Source organism: Oncorhynchus kisutch, linkage group LG11 (genome assembly GCF_002021735.2).
Source record: "Oncorhynchus kisutch isolate 150728-3 linkage group LG11, Okis_V2, whole genome shotgun sequence".
NCBI lineage: Eukaryota > Metazoa > Chordata > Actinopteri > Salmoniformes > Salmonidae > Oncorhynchus > Oncorhynchus kisutch.
Genome location: NC_034184.2, coordinates 21,325,022 through 21,339,876, shown reverse-complemented (window position 1 = coordinate 21,339,876; position 14,855 = coordinate 21,325,022). Strand labels below are relative to the sequence as shown.

Below are 14,855 nucleotides of genomic sequence, written 5' to 3'. Positions count from 1 at the left end.
CTTTTACATCAACCCGTAACATAATTTCTTACTTGCAGTAGGCTAGGCACAGATCACGTAGTGTTAGTTATTCTTTGATCACTGAATAGGTCATAAAAACTATATCCAGTTTGCAATATTTAGTTTGCAGTTTGCAGATTACAAAATTTGGACTGAGCACAATGTGTTCAGTTTACATCATTTAAATAATGTCATACTTAATTTTTTTCAACTCTATCCATGAAATTGAGGATCATTTTCATATAGCCTATATTTGTTTTTATATTTATTAGCTTTAGGCTATGTTAATATAATATTGCTTAGCTCTATGCTCAACTGAAGGAACCTTAAGACAGAATCTTAAGATGACCTCCTGAAACCTGAACTGTGGCCAAGCACTATTTTTAACAAGAGATTGGGTTAACAGTCACAGCAGTGTGATATGCCTAGGCTACGGCTATTCCTGCCAATAGCCTGAGGCAATGTCACACAGTTTGTTAGCTTCATGCAAGCATAATTTCTCCATTACTTATCTACAAGGCCTAAATGATACAATAACATAGCCTACTGTCTAAAATAACATTGTAAAACATTTTGCAATGTCTGCCCATTTTTATAGAAAGATTACAGAGATAAATGCAATTGCAATAAAGATTCAACACATTTGTCTTGTGTTTATTTTTATTAAACTGTATGTGGCCCAGTGGAATATCAGCGGGTGTGTGCGCGCCTGTGCGCTACAGCTGCCTACAGTGCACGTTTCACATGATCTCACGTGACTTACATTTTCTGAGCATGTGACGCTCAGTTCAGCTGTTGCGGGAAACAATTTCACTGTATTGTTGTTGTAGGCTTCTACCAGACGTCTAATCGGACGGTTTGTGGCTGTCTCATTTTAAACCATAATAAGTGATACTAGTGGAATCTTCATATTGCTAATCTATCAAACGACATCTGTTTCCTTATCCAAATGGCCCTTCCAAACGTATAGTTGTATATACGAGTTCATTTTTAACCACAGGAACAAAACAAGGTAAGAACTTATTGTATCCGTCGTAAGTTACGTTTAAATCTTACCCACACAGTCTACGTTTAGCCAGGTGGCAGGCCCAGGTGATACTGGAGACCTTGTTTTTGTAAAATAATGTAGTATGTAACCTTTTGTGCAAACTGAAGTTGCGCTCCCCCACATCCACGTCAGGTTTGGTGGTTGGCTACAGAGTTGCGAAACGCGTTCCATTATTTGACTGCGGTGTTGATATAAGAAATATAAGTTCAATAGTATTTGACAGGCACCAAAATAACAATCACACCATGCCAACCATTATATAACTGTTTGTTACACAAGCTATCTATAAACTAAAAGATAAATAATTTATATTAGGCTTATAATTATAATTGGCCTATAATTATAAGACTTCTACTTATAATAGGCTTTATAATTGTAAGAGTTTGCCTACCATCACATATTAGACCAGCTAAAATCAGTTAAACTATGACACAAATAGGAGAAGTATATTTTGGATGTTCTCTGTGTTTCAGTGTAAATATGAAGTCATTGGCATTTGTTGTCCTGCTGTGCATTGGCTGCTGTCTGATGACTTCCTCATTCGTACTCGAGCCACCGTAAGTAACGTTACTGGTTATATCTGTCTGGTTAATGTCAGATGCCAACCCTGGCCTCTGCATCAAGCCCTTAACTGTGTCTGTCATTCCAAAGTAAGTAAGTAGCCTTTTTCAAGCCACAATGGCCCATAGGGCAGCTTGATGTTCAAGTACACAACCTGGACAGGAGGTTACCTCCAATCCATCTCCTTAATGTTGAATGGCAAGTAGCGGGATCATGTCCCGTTTTTAGAGCTTTGTTTTGACCAGGGAACCTTCCAATCTCAGGGAGGACACTAACCACAAGCCCACTAAGCTGGTGTCATTCCATAGTCGGCCTCTATGCGAATTGAAGGCCATTAAGTGAGTGGGGCACATTGATTATCCTAATATTACACTTAAATGATTTCAGGCATATGTGGAGTAAGCTGATCCTGACTCACCACTGGCCGAGCACATTTTGCAGTGTAAGTTACTTTATTGTATGGTTTCAAGGCATAATAAACTCAACATATCATGTGATGATCTGATCGTATGATTGATACGGTGGCCCTAAATTGCCAGATTTGCCAACTTGTATGACAAAATGAACATTTCTATTTGCAGATGGAACACTGTCACTCCAAATTTGACTACTGGACTTTGCATGGACTGTGGTAAGGAAGGACTTCCAACAAATTCAGTAGGAAAGTGAATTTTTTGGACTGACCAGATAACATAACATAAACTGTTTTGCATTCTATCTTTGTACACATTTGACCAATGTCTGTCTTACAGGCCAGATAAAGGCCAGGAATGCAATTCATCTTTGCACTTCAATGAAACTCTAATCCAGGTATGTTCTGCTGGGGGAAAAAACATTTAAAATACAAACATTTACAAAAGGCAGATTGAGCTTATTCATGACAAAATATCATTTTGATGGTTAAAGTAAATGTGTTTATATATTATGAAATTAAGATAAATATTTGATAATGAATATGTTTTACAGGACCTACTTCCAGAGATGCAGAAGTGGTGGCCGGATCTTAAAATTCCAGAATCCTCTAGATTCTGGTCTGTTCCAGTTTTCTATTTGAATTAATACTTTACTCCAAGTAATTGTTATATTTTCAGGTAACAATATTTTTCTAAACAAATGTTAGTGTTTGATCTTCTATTTACAGGAAATATGAATGGCAAAAACATGGAACATGTGCTGCAAAAGCGGAGTCCCTAAACAGTCAACACAAATACTTTGGCAAAGCCCTGGAGCTGTATCACAAGTTAGACCTTGATGGGTAAGTGTACTCAATTAACATTAAAGTACCCTCATGAAACATATGGGATAATGTATGGTTTCAATACCCTGAACCCTAATTTATGTTTTCTACTACTTATTTATAAATTCTTTGTATGTTTTCAGGGTGATGAAGAAATGTAACATTGTGCCCTCTGAGACTTACTACACGGTAAGTACATGAAAACAATATTACTACATTACCAAGGATAATTTAATTTTGCAAAGAGTAAATAGTTGCATGTTTAAACTTCAAGCATTTCTGCATCGTATCAAACAACACACTATACTGTGTGTTTTGGGAACACGAACAATTTGAAATGTGTGAGTATGTGAAATCAACAGTGACTAATTTACTGGAAGTCATGGTATTGGCCTTTTACCACGATAACCGATATTCAATAAATAGGATGGATAAAAGGGAATCTCATGCTCAACTGAAGATTCACAGCCATTCCCATGATGTTTCATTATTGTCACAATGTAAGGAATCAACATTCGAAGCACATTTCTTGGACAATTGGTCTTTAGGATAGCAATTTATGAGAAGTTAATGTGGAAAAATTACACTTTTTAATTTCCTTTCTTTGAAACAGTACAGTTGAAGTCGGAAGTTTACATACACTTAAGTTGGAGTAATTAAAACTCGTTTTTTCAACCACTCCAAATTTCTTGTTAACAAACTATAGTTTTGGCAAGTCTACTTTGTGCATGACACAAGTCATTTTTCCAACAATTGTTTACAGACACAGTAATTATAAGTCAAATAACCTATCACAATTCCAGTGGGTCAGAAGTTTACATACACTAACTTGACTGTGCCTTTAAACAGCTTGGAAAATTCCAGAAAATGTCATGGCTTTAGAAGCTTCTGATAGCTAATTGACACCATTTGAGTCAATTGGAGGTGTACCTGTGGATGTATTTCATGGCCTACCTTCAAACTCAGTGCCTCTTTGCTTGACATCATGGGAAAATCAAAAGAAATCAACCAAGACCTTTGTAGACCTGTAGACCTCCACAAGGTTGGTTCATCCTTGGGAGCAATTTCCAAATGCCTGAAGGTACAACGTTCAGCTGTACAAACAATAGTACGCAAGTATAAACACCATGGGACCACGCAGCCCTCATACCACTCAGGAAGGAGACACGTTCTGTCTCCTAGAGAGGAACATACTTTGGTACGAAAAGTACAAATCAATCACAGAACAGCAGCAGAGGACCTTGTGAAGATGCTGGAGGAAACGGGTACAAAAGTATCTATATCCACAGTAAAACGAGTCCTATATCAACATAACTGCCATAAAAAAGCCAGACTACGGTTTGCAGCTGCACATGGGGACAAAGATCGTACTTTTTGGAGAAATGTCCTCTGGTCTGATGAAACAAAAATAGAACTGTTTGGCCATAATGACCATCGTTATGTTTGGAGAAAAAAGGGGTGAGGCTTGCAAGCCGAAGAACACCATCCCAAATGTGAAGCACAGGGATGGCAGCATCATGTTGTGGGGGTGCTTTGCTGCAGGAGGGACTGGTGCACTTCACAAAATAGATGGCATCATGAGGCAGGACAATTATGTGGATATATTGAAGCAACATCTCAAGACGTCAGTCTTCCAATATGGACAATGACCCCAAGCATACTTCCAAAGTTGTGGCAAAATGGCTTAAGGACAACAAAGTCAAGGTATTGGAGTGGCCATCAAAGCCCTGACCTCAATCCCATAGAAAATGTGTGGGCAGAACTGAAAAAGAGTGTGCGAGCAAGGAGGCCTACAAACCTGACTCAGTTACACCAGCTCTGTCAGGAGGAATGGGCCAAAATTCACCCAACTTATTGTGGGTGGCTTGTGGAAGGCTACCCAAAACGTTTGACCCAAGTTAAACAATTTAAAGGCAATGCTACCAAATACTAATTGAATGTGTGTAAACTTCTGACCCACTGGGAATGTGATGAAAGAAATAAAAGCTGAAAAAAATCATTCTCTCTACTATTATTCTGACATTTCACATTAACATGAAGTGGTGATCCTAACTGACCTAAAACTGAGAATATACTAGGATTAAATTTCAGGAATTGTGAAACTGAGTTTAAATGTATTTGGCTAAGTTGTATGTAAACCTCCGACTTCAACTGTATATCAGCAGATATTTTCAGAAGGCACTGTATTCATACCCCTTTACTTATTCCACATTTTGTTGTGTTACAGCCTGAATCCAAAATGGATTAAATATTTTTTTTCTTCTCACCAACAATACCCCATAATGACAACGTGAAAACATGTTTTTAGAAATTTTGGCAAATGTATTGAAAATTAAATACAGAAATATCTCATTTACATAAGTATTCGCACACCTGAGTCAATACTTTGCGGATGCACCTTTGGCAGCGATTACAGCTTTGAGTCCTTCTGGGTAAGTCTCTAAGACAGGGGTGGGGGCTACAAAAAATCTGAACAACTCACGAGGGGCTGCAGTTGCTCGTGGTTCTGCGTACCCACATGTGCATAGTTGTTACACAGCTAATGTCCTCAATTTTACACATTTTGCCATGGGGTAGAGATACGATTTTGTGATTTTATATCTAATTTCATGCAATTCTACTCATTTTGCCATGGGCCTGAATGGAAAATTTGCTATTAATAGTGACATAACAAAATAAAAACTGCTAATGCACAACCAAATTTTGAAATTGCACCTTGTGTATTGCACCTTCTACTATTCTAACTTGAAACAGTAAGTTGAGACCCTAGTTCTTTATTCTTTTTTTTTATGATCCGAGGACCGGCCAGTTGCCCATCCCTGCTCTCAGAGCTTTCCACACCTGGATTTTGCAACATTTGCCCATTTTATTATTTTAAATTCTTCAAGCTCTGTCAAATTAGTTGTTGATCATTGCGAGACAGCCATTTTAAGGTATTGCTATAGATTTCCAAGTAGATTTAAGTCAAAACTGTAACTGGGCCACTCAGGAATATTATAATGTCTTCTTGGTCAGAAACTTGTCTTTTAAGTCATTGTCCTGCTGAAAGGTGAATTCATCTTCCAGTGTCTGGTGGAAAGCACACTGAACCAGATTTTTCTTTAGGATTTTGCCTGTGCTTCTTTTTTATCCTGAAAAACTCCCCATTCTAAGAATTACAAGCATACCCATAACATGATGCCGCCACCACTATGCTTGAAAATACGGAGTGTGGTACTCTGTAGTGTGTTGTATTGGATTTGCCCCAAACATAACACTTTGCATTCTGGTCAAAACGTTTTTGCCACAGCAGTATTATGTGCCTTGTTGCAAACAGGATGTATGTTTTGCAATATTTTTATTCTGTGCAGGCTTCCTTCTTTTCACTCGGTCAAATAGATTAGATTTTTTAGATTTATAGAAAGCTTTTGTACCAACTGAGGTACTCAAAGGACTTTACATAGTATATGGCGACCATTTTTGTGCCACAGCGCTCACCACCCATCAGGTGAGGAGTGATTTGCCAATTATTAATTAGGGGGATGATTAGGTGGCCTTGATGGAATGGGGCTAGGTGTCCACTAACAATTGCTGGTGAATCCTCTGACATCTTCAAAGACTGCTGTACTATAGTCTGTGTTACAGACAACTTTACCATACATCAATGGTTTTGGTAATAGCCCGAAACAAACAAAGAACAGGGAAAATATGAAAGGAAAGGGTTGAGGCCTCATCCGCATGGTTTTTAAGGGGAAAGTACTAGTTGAAATACCTCACTGGCCTGCCTGTATGGTTAGTATTATGGAGTAACTACAGTGTTTTTGATCCATCCTCATTTTTTTCTATGACAGCCATTAATCTTTAAGCGTCTAAGCCGGTGCAGTCCATTATTATAATTTTTTTATGAAACGTTGAAGTTGGCCTTACTGCTATTAGTCCATAGAAATGCATTGAATAACAACTTCATACATAGTACAAAAATAAACATCTATACAGAAGTTTGTTCTGAAGTGTCTGTCCTATATCTGAGCGATAAAGATCAGAAACTATTTTATTTTTTATTTTTATACATGTATTTAACCCCTTATTTTAGGCATTAAACTAATCTCCATATATACTGCCATTTATTTTTTAAATTGGTACCTGGCTACCTTCAGACTAGTTTTGTGAGGCTTGTAGGTGTCCTAGAGCAAAACAACTGACATGTATGTGTTAGTGAGAGAATCACCTTTCCATATTATTGTGTAGCCCAAACTGTGCTGGGCTGTACACACCGATGCTGGCAGATCGGCAATACCGATTTCAGACAAGTCCCGTGACACTTGTGGGGGTCGTAGAGCAAAACCTTTCAGTCGCTACATACGTCGTGACAAGACCAATTTTCGGGATGTCTCATGTTCTGACAAACACCACCTTTCACCGCCAATGCAGAACAGGATCCGGTAGATTGAGACGCAGCCCATGCAAAAAAAAAGATCTCTAGTTTAAACTGACGGATTAAAAAATATATATAATTCTAATTAGATTTCCATGGGGGTGTGGACATCGACTCTAGGGGGTTTTAAACTCAGTAACTGTTTTAAAGTCACCATTGGCCTCGTGGTGAAATTCCTGAGCGGTTTCCTTCCTCTCCGGCAACTGAGTTAGGAAGGACACCTGTATCTTTGTAGTGACTAGGTGCATTGATACACCATCCAAAGTGTAATTAATATGCTCCCAAGGGATATTTATTGTCTGCTTTTTTTTTACCCATCTACCAATGGGTGAACTTCTTTGTGAGGCATTGGAAAACCTCACTGGTCTTTGTGGTTGAATCTGTGTTGGAAATTCACTGCTTGACTGCGGGACCTTACAGATAATTGTATTTGTGGGGTACAGAGATGAGGTAGTCATTCAAAAATCATGCTACACACTATTATTATACAGAGTGAGTCAATGCAACGTATTATTTGACATGTTAAGCAAATTATTACTCCTGAACTTATGGCTAGTCATAGCAAGAGTTGAATACTTATTGACTGAAGACATTTCAGCTTTTTATTTTTTATTTGTTTGTAAAAAATTAAAATGTAATCCATTTTAAATTCAGGCTATGACACAACAAAATGTGGAAAAAGTCGGACCCTGAAAACCCATGTCGGTCAGGTTCTAATAGCATGTGATGAGTACTCGTAAAAATTGATTATGATCGGTAAAATTGATTGTCTGTTTTTAGTTTGACCTCATTGAAGGAAACATTCTCAACTTCTACAACGTGAAACCAAAGATTCAGTGTATTCATCCAAAGGTATCATGTTTTTTATATTTTGTCTTTGGGTAAAATACAAACTCAAGCACAACTAGTTAATGGATATGCTAAAGGTTTTCTTTGAAGAGTATAGGATAACAAGGATTGCGTACCATTTTCTATTTAGAATATGTTTCTCTAATCATTCTACATGAAGAATAGTCATTGCACACCACTTAAAGATAAAATCATGAATCCTAACCCTAAATATAGAATGTATCATTAAGTTATTTATTGTTTACAGGAAGGGAAGGTGCAAATCTTGGGGCAGATCGAGATCTGCTTCAACTCAGACTTTCAACTGGACGACTGTGAGCATTCTGAGACAGACACAGTGAACCTCAATGTTAAGGGTGCAGGGTTTAGTGTGTGTGACCATGCCACACCGGTCTACTACCCTCCCCTGAAGGGGAAACTGTCAGTGTAGTGGCTAGTGCGGTATGGTCACGCATCCCTTTATAATCAGTGTCATATCTCACATGGAACATAGATACAGGAAGGTTCCATTTGGTGTGAGTTCGCACAGAAATCTATCTGAAAAACCCTAACAGTTTTTAATTGAATGTGTCTACTGCTATTTGGAACTGTTTTCTGGCATTCAAACTTAAAATTTTACTGCTTGATTCTTGGAAACAGGGTGGTCATGTTGTAACTCAAGGAACAAATCAGCTTTTTTTGTTTCTATAAATATATATATATTTATATATAATACTTTGCAAATCATAATAAAATGTACGTAAATAAGAAGTTCCCCACAGAGCATCTTAGATGTGGCAGAGAAAGAGGGGAATATATGACACCAGGTATCGTAGGCTAGTGGCTGATGCTACATGTGATCGCCAGTCATGTAGTATGCAGTGCATTATATTCTGTAGAGGGGGGGGTCCATGTTTGAGCCTGTCGATGTATAATGTGAGTTTGTGGAATGTAACACTAATGCCACCTGTAATATAGGATGACATTTGCTTTCAAGGGATTTGTGAGTCATTTTAAATTGGCCTTAGTTTGTTTAAAGTATGGTCCTACATTTTATTAAACATAACATTTAAAGTTTGATGCACAGTTTATGAAGAGGTCTGATGACTGCATTCATTAATTTTGTCTTTCAATATGTTTTTCATTTTATTTTTTTGTAAACTGTGTTGAGTAATTATGGTAAGAATGTGCGTGGTGGTGGTTAAAATGCATAAGTTATGGAGAAGGCATTACTAAAGTTGAGATTTTCTGCGCACAGTTTAAAAGGCTATCATGATCATGATTTAATCAGATACAGGTATTATATCTAACAATGTCATTTCTGCTGTTAGTTTGATTTCATGGAATTGTGGGATAAGCTTTGGTTTTTAAATGGTGGCCTTATTTTGGTAGGTTCCAATCCTCTGTAATGTTTATGTACAATTCATTAAAGTAATTTTTCTATTGCAGCAGTTTTTATGTACTATTTACCCTGGAATTGGATTTTTAGTGAATCCAGTTTAACATGCATAAGTATGCACATTCAACTAAATGCCACAAGAGGTCAGAAAACCTCAACACAACGCCAATGGCCAAAAGAGGCAGTCCCTGTCTAACACTGTGGCATTGTTCAGTCTAACAAATGACATATTTTAAAGAAATGTTATATCCACAAAAAGTATACAATTATATAAAACTCCAGGTCCAGGAACGCTGATGATTTTGACTTAAAATCCTGTATTTGTATTGTAACCCTCTTAATTTTAACATCATGTCAACTGCAGATGTATAGCCAGATGTATATTAGAACAAAGATGATGATTACTCATGAGCAATTTTTAAGATATAAAAAAAAAGTAAAGCTATTTACTATAGTGTTCACGAGTGGTAGAATAGCAATGCTGGTGATGTATACGCTAGTTGTATCCTACAGGCATGCCATTGATCTATCCTCATGACACCTTGTGTGTAAGAGATTTATAGGCTGTTGGAGTACATGGAACATTGTGCTTTTTAGACCTCATGTAAGGCATGTCAGCACACTGAAGAGATTTGTCTGTTGGTGACCGGTGGTAAGTAAAGCTTATTTTTGCAACAAGTATTTTACATTTCATATAAAAGGGTTTTATCAAAAATATGACGTGTATCTGTCCTGGGAATGTTGAAATATTACGTTGCACAATATCTTGTCTACTTATATTTCAGCATAGTTTAATATTCCCCTTGTGAACTGCATTTGAATCCCTGTCCCCAAAATAAGAGTTAAAATGTTGTATTATGGGCCTTGGCAGTCGGTATAATGGATATTATGTGTGGTGCAATCAGTTTTATGTAAGCTGTCATTGTAGGATAAGAGGAAAGAGGTTATAGTGTCAATGAAATCTCATTTGCCAAGAACAGGCAGAACCAAATAGTTCTAGGGAGGCAATGGTTGCCTCAGTGTGTATTACACACACACACAGTGAGATCCATGCACTACTCTTAATGTGGTTATTGAAGCTTATCAGTGAGTGAAGTAGTCAGGTTGATTCTTCTTGACTAAAAAAACTCTGGCTCGCAGCCATTCCGAGGGCTGAACAATGGCTCGGCTACATCACTGCTTCCTAATTGGTGACAAGGCCCATTAGAAATACATTTCACTCTTCTTCCCTCCCTCTCCTTTTGAAGAGAGTTAAGTGTCTTATGTCCTCAAGTCAACAGAGACAGCATGGGATAGTCACTGCACACAAGAGCACTCGGGGCCTTATACCTCAGCTCCTCTATAGCCAGGGTAGATGCCTCTTGGTGGAGGTTGTAAGTCAGATCCAGCCAACTGGCTTTTAAGCAGTGTGAATTAATAGGACCTGGTCCCAGAGATAATGGTTATGGCTGAGAGCAATTCTGGATGCCCTTGAAAGCAACCGTTTTGTCATTCACTCATATCTGTGGTAGAGGAGAGCAGAGATCCTGTGTTGGTCCTTCTTCCTGTAAGGGTGATGGGGCCGAAAAGGAAGTAACTTCACCATGAGTCATCGCCAGTACTCCCTGACTGGAGTGAGTGGGAATGTAAGGCTGAGTTTGGATTTGGCATGTGCAGACATGGAGACGTTGTCTATCGACAGTGCCTTCGCCTCGTTAACCGAAGATGAGGGTCCTTATGAAGAGCTCCTGAATATAGCGCAGGTTAGTATGCTAAAGCAGTATCTGTGTTTTACATGTTTAGTATCTGATATCCTTCATTATAACTTCCTGTAGTACAGCAGTAAGAATAGCCAGTGGATACAGAGGACACATACTGGAAAGGGGGATACCTAGTCAGTTGTACAACTGAATGCATTCAACTGAAATGTGTCTTCTGCATTTAACCCAACCCCTCTGAATCAGAGAGATGCGCTGTAGTGAGAGTATCCAGCTATCTTACGTGTTGATCTCTAAAATGCTTCAATAGAAGGGAGGAGTTTGGAAGACATACAAATAACTATGATATACTGGCTAACTCAGGAATATATGAGTTGTTGGCAATACAACAGAGGCGATGCATGCAGAGTTCCTATATATTCCATTCAGTGCCTGTGTAGTTCTCAAAACCACAAAGCCTAGAAATACATTCATCCTCGGTGCTCAGTCTGTCCTCCAGAATGTAGTTAAAGGCGGGTAATCATTCATTGATGCACAGGTCAGGGACAAAAAGAGAGATCTGCAGATTTTCAAACAGGCATTTTATGGTAGTAAGTTGGTTAAATCTATCATTGCTACTCACCTATGCGGTGATTAGAATTGTGTAGTTATATGTTAGGCCACTGTGTTCTTGGGGACCTTCAATGCTGGAGAACTGTTTTGGGACCCTTCCCCAGATCTGTGCCTCGACACAATCCTGTCTCGGAGCTCTACAGACAATTCCTTCGACCTCATGGCTTGGTTTTTGCTCTAACATGCACTGTCAACTGTGGGACCTTAAATAGACAGTGTGCCTTTCCAAATCATGTCCAATCCATTGAATTTGCCACAGGTGGATACCAATTAAGTTGTAGAAACATCTCAAGGATGATCAATTGAAACCGGATGCTAAGCTCAATTTCGAGTCTCATAACAAAGGATCTGAGTACTTAAGTTAATAAGGGATTTCTGTTTATTTTTAATACATTTGCAAAAATGTCTAAACCTGTTTTAGCTTTGTCATTATGGGGTATTGTGTGTAGATTTATGGGGAAAAACTATTTAATCCATTTTGAGACTTTAACGTAACAATGTGGAAAAAATACAAAGGGTCTGAATACTTTCTGAATGCACTGTATGCATCAGTCATCTAAGGAATCACAACTTTTCAAGGAAATGAATAAATCCACAAAAAGATCATGTCAACTGCTCTATATGAATCACAACACACCTGGCTTTGGGCAAGATAACTCTAATCAGCCACAGGTCAGACCTGGCTGCAAGTCAGATACTTCTCCACTTCAGTATCTCTGCCTTCAAGCCCTCTATAGCTTGTATGTTCCTGCCTAACTATAGTTCTTCCAGCTATTTAGACACAACAAAGCAAAGCAGTCCCTCCCTAAGCAAGGGTTTGGACTGCACTGACAACCATGCCATTTCTCATTAATGTGATATGATATTTGAGGGGTAATGTGGAATGGACAGTTTTTCAGGAGGATGTTTTGCTGACGTGAAATACATTACTTTTTCACATGATTGAGCATGAACAATGGCCCAAACTATGTGCTCAGTGAATCTATTCCCGTACCTTCCTAAAAAAGATCAATGTTTTCCATACTGTGTCTCGACACATTTATTTTAATTAATGTCTATCTCTATCAAGGAACAGTATTATGATCAGGTATTTTATTACTACTTAGGTAAGTGTAAAAACCTCTGTGGGGATATCCTGCAGTAGAATAACCAAAGCTCCCTCCATGAATGGAATATTCATATTTTTCATAATTAATCAAACCAATATAAACCTCAATTCTATGTCAAACAGTTTTGTAATATTTCAGTCGTCTGTGATAAAGTGTAATATTGGGACGCAAACTCAAAACTGAATGCATTTCAACTCTATATCTGACATGGTACAGGTGTCTTCGTTTTTTAAAACCCAGAACCATGTGTGTGTGTGAGAGGTGTATACTATTATTTCAAAGTAGTTAAGAGCTTGTAAGTCAACATTTCACTGTAAGGTCTACTACACCTGTTGTATTCGGTTCATGTGACAAATACAATTTCATTTGTTTGACTACCAAGAAACACTCTGTGTGACCCTGATTTAGCCCACTGCTAAAGTTTAAGGAGTGCAGTAATATGGATACACTACTACAAGCCTTGCATTTCATAGAAGTTAATTTATTGTATGACTTGAACATAAATGTACGGTTCTGATATACCTTATGAAATATCTGCTTTAGACATATCATAAGCTTATACCTGCAGGCTAAGGTTCAGATCTACTACTGTATTCAGACAGTTATTAATTTTCAGCTCCATGGGGACCAGTGCTGTGTGAGAGGTTTACATGATCTGCTTGAAAGATCTCTCGAAATTAGCTAATTTCATTGTGCTAATTGGCTTTTTTATTGTAATAATATAGATATGTTCCTTTCAGTGGTGGTTGGTGCCATTTAAGAGGATGGAGGATGATAATTGTTTTTATGAGCATGGCCTTATTTCTATTACAGCATATTGGATGACTGTCATTCATATTCCATTCACTCAGTTCAATGTAATATCAATAGGTTTAGGCTACTACATAATACTAAAATTTTCCCTATTCCCATCATGAGGTTACTACAACCTTATCTATAAATGAAAGTTTACAACGTAGGTGCACACAGGTTGAGAGGAAGATTTGAGGTGACAGTGACACATGGACAGACAGTGACACATTCAATACTGCCTTGCCCACTCTTGCCTGCATCTAGCTGATAGAGGGTGTAATCATTAGTCCAAAAGTTGCAAACGAGAGTTTCTATTGGACAAATTCAGGTGTGTTTATCCCCGTTCCATTCCGTTTGCTTCAGTTTTAAGAAATGTTTTTCAACAGAATCAGCTGAATGAATGCACCCCTGATCACAAGCAAACAGTTCACTTTCATAGCCACATACTAAACAGCTTGTGTGTTCCTTCTCGCATCTACACGCTCTCCTCCTCACCCTTTCCCTTCGTTTGTGAACTTCAATGTTCACCAGTCAACATAGCTAATAGAACTAACGCGTTAGTAAACCCGCTACAATCATGCAGTACAGTGTAGTAAGCAGTTTATAATTTACACCGACGGCCCCGGTGGCAATACATTTGTGAAACCAAAAGCTTACCTTGACTTGGAAGAGTTCCAGTGTTGGATAGTCATATCCAACTAGCTAACATAGCATCCCTCTGTTTGAGCCAAGTATTTGAGTTCGAAAAAACTAGCTACCTGCATTTGCTAGCTAAGTAAGTGAAAGTGAAAAAAAATGAAATATAGCTCTCTCTCCCTCTCTCTTGTTCCTCCTTCACTTTAGAATAAATTAATTTGTTCAAAACTTTTCAGCTATGATCTTTTTCTCTCTTTAAGTCAACTACTCACCACATTTTATGCAGTGCTAGCTAGCAGTAGCTTATGCTTTCAGTACTAGATTCCTTTTCTGATCCTTTGATTGGGTGGTCAACATGTCAGTTCATGCTGCAAGAGCTTTGATAGGTTGGAGGATACCCACCGGAAGTTGTCATAATTACTGTGTAAGTCTATGAAAGGGGGTGAGAACCATGAACCTCCTAGGTTTTGTATTGAAGTTAATGTACTCAGAGGAGGATGGAAGCTAGCTGTCCTCCAACAA

General features: G+C 38.2%; 1 protein-coding gene across 1 annotated transcript; it reads left to right on the top strand.

The window, feature by feature from the left end:
• The first annotated feature begins 757 nt into the window (after window positions 1-757).
• Window positions 758-9,536, top strand: LOC109899879 (ribonuclease T2-like). Its single transcript, XM_020495496.2, has 10 exons — window positions 758-1,012; window positions 1,522-1,605; window positions 1,997-2,051; window positions 2,191-2,240; window positions 2,362-2,419; window positions 2,576-2,640; window positions 2,751-2,864; window positions 2,990-3,035; window positions 8,041-8,112; window positions 8,357-9,536. The coding sequence occupies exons 2-10, from the start codon at window positions 1,529-1,531 to the stop codon at window positions 8,537-8,539; spliced, it is 720 nt and encodes a 239-aa protein (XP_020351085.1). The 5' UTR covers window positions 758-1,012; window positions 1,522-1,528; the 3' UTR covers window positions 8,540-9,536.
• Window positions 9,537-14,855: the final 5,319 nt, after the last annotated feature.

Excerpts from the sequence above, each read along its gene's own strand:
- LOC109899879 (XM_020495496.2), top strand. The coding sequence starts at position 1,529 with ATGAAGTCATTGGCATTTGTTGTCCTGCTGTGCATTGGCTGCTGTCTG. Across the intron at positions 2,641-2,750 it reads CCAGAATCCTCTAGATTCTG|GAAATATGAATGGCAAAAAC; the intron begins GTCTGTTCCAGT and ends TTCTATTTACAG. Across the intron at positions 2,865-2,989 it reads CACAAGTTAGACCTTGATGG|GGTGATGAAGAAATGTAACA; the intron begins GTAAGTGTACTC and ends GTATGTTTTCAG.